At 46.7% G+C, this 13,621-nt stretch overlaps 1 protein-coding gene across 3 annotated transcripts in view; it reads left to right on the forward strand.

Moving 5' to 3' along the window:
• Positions 1 to 286: 286 nt before the first annotated feature.
• Lgmn (legumain) overlaps positions 287 to 13,621 on the forward strand; it is a 35,445-nt gene continuing 22,110 nt past the window's right edge. The window contains exons 1-2 of one of the 3 annotated variants that reach the window (XM_005068387.4): positions 287 to 442; positions 12,714 to 12,883. In XM_005068387.4, coding sequence (XP_005068444.1) covers positions 12,740 to 12,883 — 144 coding nt within the window. In that variant the 5' untranslated portion in view covers positions 287 to 442; positions 12,714 to 12,739. Of the gene's footprint in view, positions 443 to 9,323; positions 9,492 to 12,414; positions 12,538 to 12,713; positions 12,884 to 13,621 lie in introns of those variants that run through there. The other 2 variants (XM_013112230.3, XM_021226188.2) reach the window with 2 other exon arrangements.

Below are 13,621 nucleotides of genomic sequence, written 5' to 3' on the forward strand. Positions count from 1 at the left end.
AAGACACAGGAACAGAATAACACACCCTAGGGGGTGGACGACAGGGGAGCATCCATAGGTCCAGTATGCTGACAAGTCAGGAGACCAGTGACCCTTCACTGTTCCTAGAGTCCCCAGACACCTAGGTGCTCATTGTAGGAAGGCAAGCCCAACCCTAACCACAGGGCCCTGAGCCACGCCCATAGGTCTTTGAAGCCCCGCCCATGCATTCTGGGATTCGTAGTTCTTCGGACTCACCGGCTTCAGTCTCAGCTTCTATTGGTTTTCTTAAACGCCACGCCCTGAGGCCGCACCAATCAGGGTACGCAGATATCCAAGTGCAGGGAGCGGTGGCGGAGCAGCTCAATCACAGCGGGGTGGACTCTGGAGGTACTTGGTCTGAGGCTGCGCAATCCCCGGAGTTCCCACGGTCCTGCAGTCTGCAAGGCGGTCACCCGCCCAGGTAATCGCGCCCCCCCCCCCCGGGAGGACCCACGTCCCATGAGAGGTGACTTACGGGCTCCTGGCTAGGCTTTCCGTCCCTCCACCCTTTCTGAGTACTATTTCCCTCGTGGGGCCACCCAGCTGGAGGCTTGTTTGTGTCGCGATTGTGTTTTGCTGAAACTGCGGGTTTCCCTGGAGGGTTAAACTGAAGTAGGAGGAGGAGTCGATTCGCTGATGTCCTACAGCTGGGCAGTGCCTGGCGTGATTGTTGGTGCTTTTAATTTGAAGTGTTGTACCGGTAGAGAGGGGCAATTCCCGATCTCAACAAAAATACCCTGATAGGAATACCCCTAAATATTCCTTCCGAGAAGAGCTGGTGGGTTTCAGGACTGCTCACATCCACCTTGAAAGTGAAAGCTAGCTTTGTGTGGTCCCAGGCCCCTGTTAGGGTTAGGATTATTTTGTGCAAGTGGTTTAGACACTGAAGGTTGGAGGATGGAATTTATGTCACGTGCTCCGTTTTATAGATGAAAATGAGTGGTCAGGTTTTGATACTCGCCCCGTGGTCTGTAGTGACTGGAATATTCCTTTTTCTGGGGATGCAAAGCAAACGTGTATTGAGCCATATAGTAAGCTTTTGTTTGGTTTTGGCCTTGAGACCAAACTCACCATATCTCCAAGGCTGGTTTTGAATTCAGCGACCATCCTGCCTCAGCTTTCTGAAGGCTGGGATTACAGGACTGGACCGCCATGCTATATTCTTTGCTAAGATGCTTGAGGCAGGTGTATTTTGTCAAGGATGGAGATAGTCCTTTGTGTACAGGGACAACATCCAATTCTCATCTGGGAGGAAGTAGGACTTTGTGCAGAAGAGAGTGAAGTTAGGGCGATGGGCAGCGGCTATCGGGATGGAGGAGGAATTACCTGGAAAACAGCAAGGCAAAGCTGTGGACAGTGCTTTGGACCTAGAATTGTGGAGTCTGTTTAGAGTTAGGGATTACATGTGGGGAGTCAATTGATCCAGGAGGAGGCAGGATCCTGGAGAGATAGGTACCCTTTGTTGGGGTGGGAAATTTGGATGTTGTTCTGAATACCCAGTGAGCTGCCCTTAGTGTAGATTTCTCTTTACCTTGAAGTGGTTTTGGATAGAAAGTGTTAGAGGAGGCCACACTGAAGACCAGAAGGGCGCTACAATAACCCCCAGGGGAGTTGCAGCTGTGGTAGGAAGAAAGAAGATTCAGAGCTGCTAAGGGAGTAGACCACATCGTGCTTTTGGTGGGGATGAGTTCTGTGACTTGTGTCAGTAGTTGATGCTGCTGTACATACACCATTGGGGGGAGGGGACAACTTTCATAGGAGCCTGGATGGTGTAGGGCACTCACTGGACCAGCTGCTAGGTGTGGTCAGAGATGATGTATTGTGTGTGAGAAATGTGGGTCTGGAGGCTGCTGCCTGGCCAACCTGGTTGCTGTTTCACAGACTGTTTCCTATTTATAGTACCCGGGAGGACTCTCTGCAGTAACTAACCAGTGAAGGGTCATGCCTGGCACATAATTATATGTCACTGGCAGCACAGTGGCTTCTTGTTACCAGCATTGCCAGAGACACACAAGTAAAGCACTGGGTCACAGCACTGTGACAACTAAAGTAACAGCAGTGATGGGACGTTCTGGCTCTTGATCCTCCTGGTCCATTTCTGGTAATAACAAAAAAGGGTCACATTTCACTGTGTTGAAGTGAAAGCTTTGCCTCTGGAATTTTCCTGTGACTCTTTGGAGAAATGCTCATTATTTATTTATTTATTTTTGAGACAGTGTCTCTATGTAGCCCTGGCTGTCCTGTAACTCACTGTGTAGATCAGGCTGCCTCTGGAATTAAAGGTGTGTACCTTTATTTTTTTGATTTTCAAGACATGGTTTCTCTGTATTGCTTTGAAGGTTGTCCTGGCACTTGCTCTGTATACCAGGCTGGCCCCGAACTCACAGAGATCTGCCTGCCTCTGCCTCCCGAGTGCTGGGATTAAAGGTGTGCGTCACCAACCCCCGGCTCCATGTGTTGTTTTTATGAGACAGGGATTTGTTCTATAGCTCAGGCTGACCTTGAATTTGCAGTAATTCTCCTGTCTCAGTCTCTAGAATGCTGGGATTTTAGACTGGGACAACACTCTTGACTTCAGCATTGTTTTTTGTTTGTTTTCTGAATGGTTTTATTGTGTGCATTTACACAATTGCACTCATTCCACAGCTCATGTGTGGCCATTAGAGGACACAACTTGATCCAGGCTAGCTGGTCCTCCAGGAGTGATTCTCCTATTTCCTTCTGTCCTTGGGTGGGTGTTCTGGGGTTACACTTGCATGACTCAGTATTCTATCTGGGTTCTGGGAATCAGGCCATCAGCCTTTCTTGGTAAGTGCCCTTACCCACTGAATTATCTGCATGGTCCTCTAATACTATTTTTTTTTCTAATACTATTTTTTAAGCTGCAGAAAAGTTGCTTAGTAGACCAAAATTCAAATCTCAGTTTATGATGAGGAAGTTGTCACCAGCATTGAGGATGTTGAAATCTGAATGATTAAATAAACATGTGATGAGACTCATTTTCTATCCCCCTGCCATAATTAGATAATTATGTATCCAGATTAGAGAATGTGAAGTTCCATGCTTCAGAAGAAACAGTGGAAGAAATGAGATGACTATTTGTCTTAGAACGGGGATCTCAACCTATGAGTTATGACCCCCATGGAGGGTTACATCAGGTATCCTGCATATCAAATATTTACATTACGATTCATAACAGTAGCACAATTACAATTATAATGTAGCAGTGAAATAATTTTATGGTGGGTGGTGACCTCAACATGAGGAGCTGTATGAGGTCGCAGCATTAGGAAGGTTGAGAACCACTGCCATAGAACAAAGTAGCCCCTTGCAAAAATGGTGAATTCAGAAACCCAGTATTCCCAGCACTGGAGAGACAGAGAGGCAGGCAGAGCTCTGTGAGTTCAAGGCCAGCCTGGTCTACGTAGAATCTTAGAATTCGAGGACAGCCAGGGCTATACAGAGAGACCTTGTGTCAAACAGAACAAAGTCGGCATTGTGTCCCATTCCCCCACCCCCATTCAGTTGTTGTAAATATCCTAGAGATTTGTGTATCTTAGAGGTTTGCTGCAGTGTTTGTGACATTGTCTATAATGGTTAAGAAACTAGAAGCAGCCGGGCATCGGTGGCGCACACCTTTAATCCCAGCACTCGGGAGGCAGAGGCAGGTGAATCTCTGTGAGTTCGAGGCCAGCTTGGTCTACAGAGAGAGTTCCAGGACAGGCTCCAAAACAAGACAGAGAAACCCTGTCTTGAAAAACCAAAAAACAAACAAACAAACAAACAAACAAACAAAAAACTAGAAGCAGCCTAAAATTCTAGGATGGCTATAGATCTATTTAAGAGTATAATGAATTAATAGGACAGAAATACTAATTAGAATAATGATTATCACAGGGTGGGGAAGGATGGGACTGCAGGGTGGAGATTTCATCTATAATGTTTGTTTAATGGAGGATGAAGACCTAGTACATTTACATGATACTAGCAGCTGACAGTTCAGTTAATAGGTGAAGGGGCTACAGTAGGGCAGTGTGGCTGTTATTCTTTGTACATTTCTGTGGCTTAATATGTACTTCTAAAAATTTTATTTATTTGGTTTTTTGAGACAAGGTTTCTCTGTGTAACAGCCCTGGCTGTCCTGGAACTCACTCTTTAGGCCAGGCTGGCCTTGAACTCACAGAGATCCACCTGCCTCTGCCTCCTGAGTCCTGGGATTAAAGGTATGCACCACTATACCTTATTTAAAATTCTTGAAGTTAATAGAAAAAAATACAGTAAAAAGTCCAACTTCAGGTCCAGGCCTGGTGACACATTGCTTTAATCCCAGCACTCTGGAGGCAGGCAGACCAATCTCCGTGAGTTCTAGGCCACCCTGTTCTACATAGTGAGTCCCAGAACAACTATATCTAGAGATATGTAGCTAGCCCTAAAGTCAAAATCAAACAGAAAAGTCAGATTTTAAGGCTCGGTATGGTAGTGCACACCTTTAGTTTCAGCACTTAGAAAGGCTAGTGGATCTTTTTGAGTTCTAGGCTAGCCAGGGTTTTCTAAAAAAAAAAAAAAGTCTAAAATTATTAGCATATAACTAGGAAAATTTCCTTTAGTCATTTTTGGAAAAAGACTTCAGAGTGTAATGGAACCAAGTTTCAAAAATAATAATCATGATTTTTAAAAAATTCAAATTTCAATTAGGCATTGAAGATAAAAGTCTTAAGATGTTGTGAACCGGGCTGGGTGTTGGTGTTGCACGCCTTTAATCCCAGCACTCGGAGATAGAGGCAGGTGGATCTCTGAGTTTGAGGCCAGCCTGGTCTACAGAGCTACACAGAGAAACCCTGTCTTGAAAAACCAAACCAAAAAAAGTTGTCAACCATCCCCTCGAGGCTGTGTTACTGGACACCTGAGACTTTCTACCGACAGCTTTGATTCTGTTTTCTTAGGAGTATGGTAGATGCTTGTGGTTTCTGTAATGGCGAAAAAGATACTTTTTTTTAAAGGTGAAGTTATCTCTGTACACATCTTAAAAATGAGCATGTGCTTTATGAATAAGAAGGCTTGCTGAGGAATTATAGCCAGTTCAAAGGATGCTCCCAAGTGCAGCCATGGCTGTAGACTGGAAATATTGGAGTGTGAAATGGGGGTGGGGGTAGCTTGGGGTCAAAGGAAGTCAGAGGAGCCGCCTGCCCCTTGTTAGAACCATTTGCATGTTCACCTGACAGTCCTTTGCATAGCTTTTCTCCACAGGAAGTAGGTAGACAGTAATGGAGCCAGAATTAGATGGGGCCTAGAGAGGTTGGGTGGCATACAATCTGTCTCCTCACCAGTTCTCAAATTCTCCTAGCTGAGGAGAATGATAAACTCATCTGGTAAGATGTTTTCATTTGAGATAAGATCTAGTTACCATTGTCTTTAACAGGACAAACAAAAGATGTGAGATCTTCATCCTGTAGTCATGGAGAGGGAGTGGTTGCCCTGTGTTGTAGCAGAGGGTCCTGTTTTAGAGAGAAATTAGGGCTGAGGATGAAGCTTAGTCATAGAGCATTTGCTTAGCATTTGTGAGGCCCTGCCTGGGTTTGATTCCTAGACCTGAAAACCAGGCTGGGTACTTGGCACGCTGTAACCCCAACACTTGGAAGGTGGAGGCAGAAGAATCGGGAATTCTTTGGGGGGCTGGTGTAGTGAAAAGTTTCTACACCCTGGTAAGCCTCTCTGCCAATGCAGAATCCAAATCAGACCAAATCAAACCAAATTAGAAAAAGCCTATGTTTGCTGGGCGGTGGTGGCGCTTGCCTTTAATCCCAGCACTTGGGAGGCAGAGGCAGGTGGATCTCTGTGAGTTCGAGGCCAGGCTGGACCAATAGCCTCCAAAACAATACAGAGAAACCCTGTCTCGTAAAAACCAAAAAAAAAAAAAAAAAAAAAAAGAAAGAAAGAAAAAAAAAGAAGCCTATGTTTAATGGATACAATGGTTCAGGATGGCCTTCCAACCCCCTATAGAGGAGACGGGAAAGAGAGACCGGAAAACCACATGTCTATTTTCTGGGGGTGGGGTGGGGTAGGGTGGGGTGGACAGTTTAAATACTCTGTGGGAGTGGTCTTGAGCATCTGGGGGGGTCATCATTTGATGGGCTTTCTGAGGATTTGGAAGAGATAGGGGAGGGGGGCTTGGGTAGAACTTCCACCATAACATGTACTACGAATAATAAAAACCCAGAGACTGTCCTCAGTGTGGCTGGAGAATAAATCTGAGACTGAAAACTGAATGCCCTACTCCTATCTTATATACCTCTCTAGAGCTGGGATTAACGGCGTAGGATCCTAAGTGCTGAGACTCCCATGTGTGACTAATTCACTGTAATGTAACCCTGGGTAGCCTTAAACTCAGAGATATATCTGCCTCTGTCTCCTGGGTCCTGGAATTAAAGGTGTGTGCCACCACCACCTGGCTTCTGTGGCTAACTAGTATGGCTGCTGGAATTAAAGGTAATTCACCATTGCCTGGTTCTATGCAGTGGCTAGCTTTGCATTTTGATCTCCAATGGTTTTATTGAACCATAAACAATATTGTCACTACAGGTGGGTGGGTGAGTGTTTCAAGATAGGATCTCCCTGTGTAACTCTGTCTATCCTGGAACTCTGTAGACCAGACTGGCCTTGAACTCAGAGATCTGCCCGTTTCTCTTTCCTGAGTGCTGGGATTGAAGATGTTTGCCACCAAGCCTGGCTGTGGATCTGGAATTTTAAGTTATCCTTAGTTACATAGTGAGTTTGAGGCCAGCCGAGGCTGTCTGAGACTGTTTCAAAATACAACAGAATACAATAAAGAAAACAGAAAACAAACACAGAAAAAAAATTGATTTAAGAAACAGCCCTAGCTGGCCGGAAGTAGTTATGCACACCTGTAACGCTAGTGTCTTGGAGTTGGGGGAAGGAGGATTGCGCATTCTGGGCCAGTCTTTGCTCTATAATGAGACCCTGTGTCAAAACCCCAACAAGCAGACAGTCCGTATCAGATCTCTGCTGTCAGTCATGTACAGGATGCTTTTACTTTAACTTCCCAGAAAACAGAATATGATGAAGACTTTCCTGTTTGGAAGTTCTTCAACAGTGTCATCATTTAACTAGCTTCTTGGCTTGGCTTGCTGCATCTGACCCAGAACCAGTACTGAGTGGTAGCTGGCAATGAGAGGCCACACCTGAGGTGTCATACCTGACTTTGAACTTGACCTCTCTACTTAGATGACCCCGTGACCTTGGCCTTATTACCTGTATGGCTCATGGCAGTTTATCTAGAATGCTCACTCTGTCCCAATGTCCCTAGTGGAATTAAGCCATTTGATGATCTGTTTTGTCAAGTTGACTCAAGTCCTTAACTTGACTTTCTGGTCTGGTTCTGTAGCTGAACAGTGTCGTGGTGGGAATGGCAAAGGATGAACCTTTGGCCACTGGGAACGTTCATGAGGTTTGCCAGTTGACTTAGGGAGTGTGTGACTCAAGGTCTTCATGGTGGGGCACGTAAGAGCCCACTAGTGCCTCAAAACAGCTTGTGAGAGGCCATGGGTGTCCTGGGGAAAGGGCTGAAGACCCACTCAGTGTTTGGGCACCTGGCTGGAGCTGTTGTTGGTGTCGATCTATGGTCATGGACCCACCAGGATTTCCCAGGTGGCGCAGTAGGACGGGCATAACCCGCTCAGCCAGACTCATGTCCCTGATCTTCAAGTTTCTCCGCTTCTCCTAGTCTCGGTTGGTTTCCTCCTTATCTGAGTGTTCACGGGGGTCACCCACTGTGAGGATGAGTGAGTAAAGGGATCGAGGCAGACCTCTGCCGTTCTGCTACTCCTTCCTAGCAGTACAGTGACGTGTGTGTGAGGAATGAAAGATAAGCTGTGAAAACAGCCCAGGAAGGGCTGGGTTTGTACAGCTGCCACTGCTGGCTAATCGAGGTGGCTAGACTGGCTTCGTCTGCTCTGCTGCTCACAGTCAGGTTGGACATTGATTCTAGACAGTCATGTGGGTGTCCTTGGGCCTGCTTCCAAGGTTTCCATGGATACCTAATAGGATACTCAAGTCCTTCGTTTGAAATGGCATCATTTGTGTAGAGCCTAGGCTTCCTATTCTATAACATAGATACCATATGTATATGATGTGCTTGTATATGTGTGGAGGCCATGGGGCAACCTCTGATTGATTCTTGCCTTCTGGTTTGAGTAAGGCCAACTCTGGTTCACTGCTGCTATCTGACCCATGGGCTTCTGTGGGTTCTCCTATTTCTACTTCAGGTCTCACTGTAGGAGTTCGGGGATTATAGTTGACTACACCCAACTTTGAATGGATTCTGTTGATTCAAATGCAGATCTTCATGCACGAGTGGCAGGAGATTGACCCACTGAGCTGCTTCCCCAACGCCCCCCCCCAACCCCTCACAGTGTTTTTGATCCAAACTTGGTTAAATCTGTGGATCTGGACCCTTAGGACATCGAAAGACATGTGGATTTGATTTCTTTCCCCCCTAAATGAGTCCCTCTTTGGGACTAAGTCACACAAACCAAACTCAGCAGAGACTGCTGTAAACCAGGGACCAGTCTGGTGATCTTGATGGGAGATTATAATAGCTATTCAGGTTGTCCTTGGGGCCAAGAGCTCATTCTGTTTCTCCAGGGCAGTCAGTAAACTGGCCCATAGGTCAAACTTGCTGCCTGGTTGTGTGTGTGTGTGTGTGCGCGCGTGTGTGTGTTTTAAAGATTCAACTATTTATTTATTTATTTTGTACAGTGTTCTGCCAGCATGAGTGCCTGCATGCTAGAAGAGGGAGCCAGATCTCATTACAGATGGTTGTGAGCCATCATATGATTGTTGGGAATTGAACTCAGGGCCTCTGAGCTCTTAGTCTCTGAGCCATATCTATTTAATAACGTTTGTTGTTGTTGTTGTTTTTTGTTTTTTTGAGATAGGGTTTCTCTGTGGCTTTGGAGCCTGTCCTGGAACTTGCTCTTGTGGACCAGGCTGGTCTCGAACTCCCAGAGATCCTCCTGCCTCTGCCTCCCGAGTGCCGGAATTAAAGGCATGCACCACCAACACCTGACTTTATAAAGTTTTATTCAAACAGCCATATTCATTCATTCCCATATTGTCTGTGGTTGCTTTCATGAAATACCAGCAGGGTTAAATGGTTGATTATGTTGGGAGATGGTGTGGCCTGCAAATTCAAAAATATTTTCTGCCTGGTCTTTTACAGAAAAAACATTGCTGGGCCAGGTGGTGGTAGCGCATGCCTTTCATCCCAGCACCTGGGAGGCAGAAGCAGGAGGATCTCTTTGAGTTCGAGGCCAGCCTAGTCTACAGAGTGAGTTCCAGGATAGGCTCCAAAGCGACACAGAGAAATCCTGTCTAGAAAAACTAAAAAAGAAAAGAAAACCGTTGCTGACCGCATCTTGGGGAAAGCTTCTAGGCAGCTGAATTGAAACTAAGTGAGTATTGGGTGGAGAAGTTGCTGGTGGTCATGCGCACCTTCCGGTGGGACCTCTGGAGAGCTCTGGGGACACGTGCTTCTGTTCCTTAGTGTCGTCTTGCATGTCCTTTGTCCGAATATGCCTCATGGGGTCCCTAATCAGGCCTTCAGGACTGTGGAGGAGCCTCCCTGGGTTAACATTAACCGATCAGCATTAACCGATTGAATGAAGCCCCGTTCGTTGTATATCATACTCCCCACCCCCACCCCGGTGACCAAACAGCAAACCTGGGAGCATGTACTAGTTTCTCCTGTGAACACTGCAGTGCAGCGTAAGAAGTGGGAATTCAGCTGGGCGTTGGTGGTGTGTACTATAATCTCAGCGCTTGCAATGCTAAGGTGGGGGGGGCAGGCGTGCAGGCGCTGCGATGGGATGCAAGGAGAGAAAGGGAAAGAGAGAGAGAGAGAGAGACTGATTTGGGATACTAAGGTATAGGGGGAGGAGGAAGGAAAAAAAGGAACCTTAATTTGTGCTGACTGAGGCTTGTAGACTCAGGATCAGTTCTTGAATTTAAAACATTCACAGTGACTAAGCATCCCAGTCCCAATCCCAGGATGCTGGGCTTAGGGCCAAAGAGGATGGAAGCCCATTGAGTTCATGCCCGAGGTCTCTCCATCCAAGTGCAGTCTGAGGATGGCAGCATCTGTGCACTGGGAGGGACTTAGAAATACAAGCCGTTCATGGGCCTGGACTTCGGTTACAGTCTGTACCTAATGAGACCATATGTGAACTGGTACCTGATGTATCCTCTCTAGAGGCTGCACCCCAGGTGCCCTGGCTTCCTTCTCCCTCTCTGCAGGCCCAAGGCGTCCTTCACCTCTCCTCTCCTTGTCTTTTCTGATGTTGGGAGAGTGAGGAGAGAGGATGGGTCTCCTTTAGTTAGAGACAGCCCATTAGACCGTGCATTAGATGCTGTGTTTTCTCGAGGGCAGAAAGTAGCAAGGCAGAGGCTGCCCCATTGGCCCTTTCTGCTGAGTCCTCACACCTCTTTATCACAGGGTCACAGGCCTGGGCGTGTCATTTCAGAACAGAGTCAGGACACAGGGAGAGACTAATGTCACAATGTGTGGTGGCCAGCATACAGCCTTATTACTACCTTGTATGTTAAAAGGGCTTTTAAAGTTTTGGCATTAGCATGTATGGTGGGACATGCCTGCAGTTCCAGTTTTTCTGGATGCTGAGGCAGGAGGATTGTTTCCCAGGTGTTGGAGACAAATCAAGACATTTGTCTCAAAACAATACAAAACAAGTTTTGGCATTAAAGTGTAATTTGGGCTGGGTAATTCCTTAAGCACAGAGTCTTTGAGATGCAGAACTATGGTGCAGAAACTAACGAGCCAGGAATCTAGAACACATAAGGCTGGTCTTTGGCTAAAGATAACTCTCCAGAAACATTGGATATGTTACTTTATACCTTCCTCTGGTTCCCTCCCTTCATTTAAGAAATATTTATTTTAGCTAGGTGGTGCCTTTAATCCCAGAACTTGGGAGGCAGAGACAGGCAGATCTCTGTGAGTTTGAGGCCTGCCTGGTCTACACAGTGAGTTAGATCTAGGACAGCCAAGGCTACATGGAGAAACTGTCTCAAAAAACTAAAGAAAAAGAAGAAATACTTATTTTTATTATGTATGTATGTTTGGGTATGTGCACATGAGTGAGGGTGCCAGTCTTCTGGAGCTGGAGTTAAGGGCAGTTTTGAGCCACCCAACATGGATGCTGGGAACTGAGCTCAGCTCCCCTGCAGGAGCAGCAGGTGCTCTTAACCTCCCCTTCTTGTAAAACATGTGAAAACGTTTGCTCCACCTGGTACACAGACACATGTACTTGTTAAGTGTCAGACAAAGACAGGCATTACAGTTTGATTATAACTTAGCCAGATGGCTCACACTTTGGCTTACCTTGCCCACCACCATTGTTACTATTTTTTGACACAAAAACATAGCCCTCACCTCAGAGGGAATAAGAGAGTTTGTTCTGGGGCCAAGTATGAGTGACCATGACCCAGGGAACACAAATACCATGTGGCGGTGGTTATATGTGGTTTTCATTAGGGACAAAACAAAGTCATTAACCTAAGTATTTACCATATCTCGTGGTGGGGACTATGGACAGCAAAGGGGTGTCACTGCTGTAGAATTCAGATGCTAACTGATGACGTTCTTGGCTTTTGGACTGGTGAACTCTAGTAGTCTGCTAAGCCTGCATTCTAAAGTTTTGATAGTTACAAGGATGTTAAGTTGGACACAGGGGAAGACAATGAGTGACTTTCAAAGGGCTAAGAGTCGCCTAAGATAATTTGGCTCCGGTCTGTAACATTTTAACTCCATAAGCTTGAAACTCAGGCCTTTGGTCTTGTTGAATCTTTAACACACAGGTACAGCATCTCTGTCTCTGTCTCTGTCTCTCCCTTCCCTCCCTCCCTCCCCACCCCCATCTGTTCCCTTCCTGGAAACTCGAGGTCACAATATTGTGCATTGTACTAAATACAGTTTTTAAGTAATCTAAATTGGAGTGGGTGAGATGGTCAGTCGGCAAAGGCACTGGCTGCCAAGCCAGCTGACTTGAATTCAATCCGTGGGATCTGGAGTGGAAGGCGAGAACTGACTCCCTAAAGTTGTCATGTGACCTCCACAACATGGCAGCAATACCCCGCCCCCATGAATAAATTTAAAAATGTAAATACATTTGGCAAGTAATAAACCTTTATTATAATAAAAAGAGGCAGTTTGGGACATTGCCCTCTTCTATCCATCACTCAGCAAAAAACAACAACAGCAAAACTCCTGTTCAAGTTTATGTCTGCTTTGCACATTTTTTTCTATGCGCAGCTAGGTCACATGCGTGTTCTTGCGCAAACAATTCAGAGTGTGCTGTGGACATATCACCAGCACGGGATTGTCATCTGTTGCATTCTAGGTTGTGGCAGGAACTTGAGAAGTTGACCTAGGTGCTTTCTGGATATTGGGTTGTGGGCCCACCTGGCTCTTGTTCGGAGGTTTGGGAGGTAGGGACCGGACTGCCCTTTGCCCCACACCCGTGACCACAGCTCCAAGAGGTTCTTCCGTCAACCCTCAGCACATTCCTCGGGGCTAAGCAGACTGCCCTCTTGACCCAGGTGCTGTGACGTTATCTCCGGTAGTTCTTGTCCCTTTAAAACCAGCTCTGCATTTTCCTTTCCAGCCTTCTGTAACTGACACGTGTGCAGAATGATCTGGAAAGTGGCTGTGCTGCTCAGCCTGGTGCTGGGTGCTGGCGCTGTTGCGGTTGGCGTGGATGACCCTGAGGATGGCGGCAAGCACTGGGTGGTGATTGTGGCGGGCTCCAATGGCTGGTATAATTACCGGCACCAGGTAAGAAACTGAAGTTTCTTCATCACTCACTGGCTGTGTGTCCAGGAAGTGAAGTGGTCATGGTGGGAGACAGTTTTGCCTTAGTCTAATTCGGGGTTTTCTTGCCTCCCACGCTCGTGGCCTCAGGACCCGGTATTGTTCCCTTTGGGTTAGTGCTGTGTCTGAACTGATAGCGGCATCACTTGCCGGCCTGTCAACAATTTGAAATCAAAAACATCTTCAGACATCACATATCCTGAGTGCGAGGTTACCAGGTGAGAGCGCTTGGGCTCTAACACCTTCACTTTATAGAAAGGACACGGAGGGCCAGAGAGGAGAGGCGACTTCACTGAGGCCCTGTGGCAAGTAGGCCTGAGCTCTAAGGAACAGTCCTGGCCCCTCTGCCGCCACCCTACCCCCCAGTTCCATCATCTCTCCTGGAGTTTCCTGCAAGCCAGTGTATGGAAGTGAGAGGGAAAAGCCCAGCTTGGGGAAGCAGCTTGGCAGTGCTGGAGAAGGTGACCAGTTACTCCGTACCCAGAGATCCCACTCCAGGGAGTTTGTTCTGGAATTAGAAAGTGGTCATGGCTGCACAGGTAGGGAATGGGAAGCTAACACATTGTATTTTAAAGGCTGACTTCTATGTGACTGATAACACTGTCATTTTAAAAAGTTGATTTAGCCCTGGTGTGGTGGCACACACCTTTAGTCCCAGTACTTGGAGGCAGAGGCAGGCGGATCCCTGAATTTTAAGGCCAG

Source organism: Mesocricetus auratus, unplaced genomic scaffold, assembly GCF_017639785.1.
Source record: "Mesocricetus auratus isolate SY011 unplaced genomic scaffold, BCM_Maur_2.0 Super-Scaffold_15014, whole genome shotgun sequence".
Classification (NCBI taxonomy): Eukaryota; Metazoa; Chordata; class Mammalia; order Rodentia; family Cricetidae; genus Mesocricetus; species Mesocricetus auratus.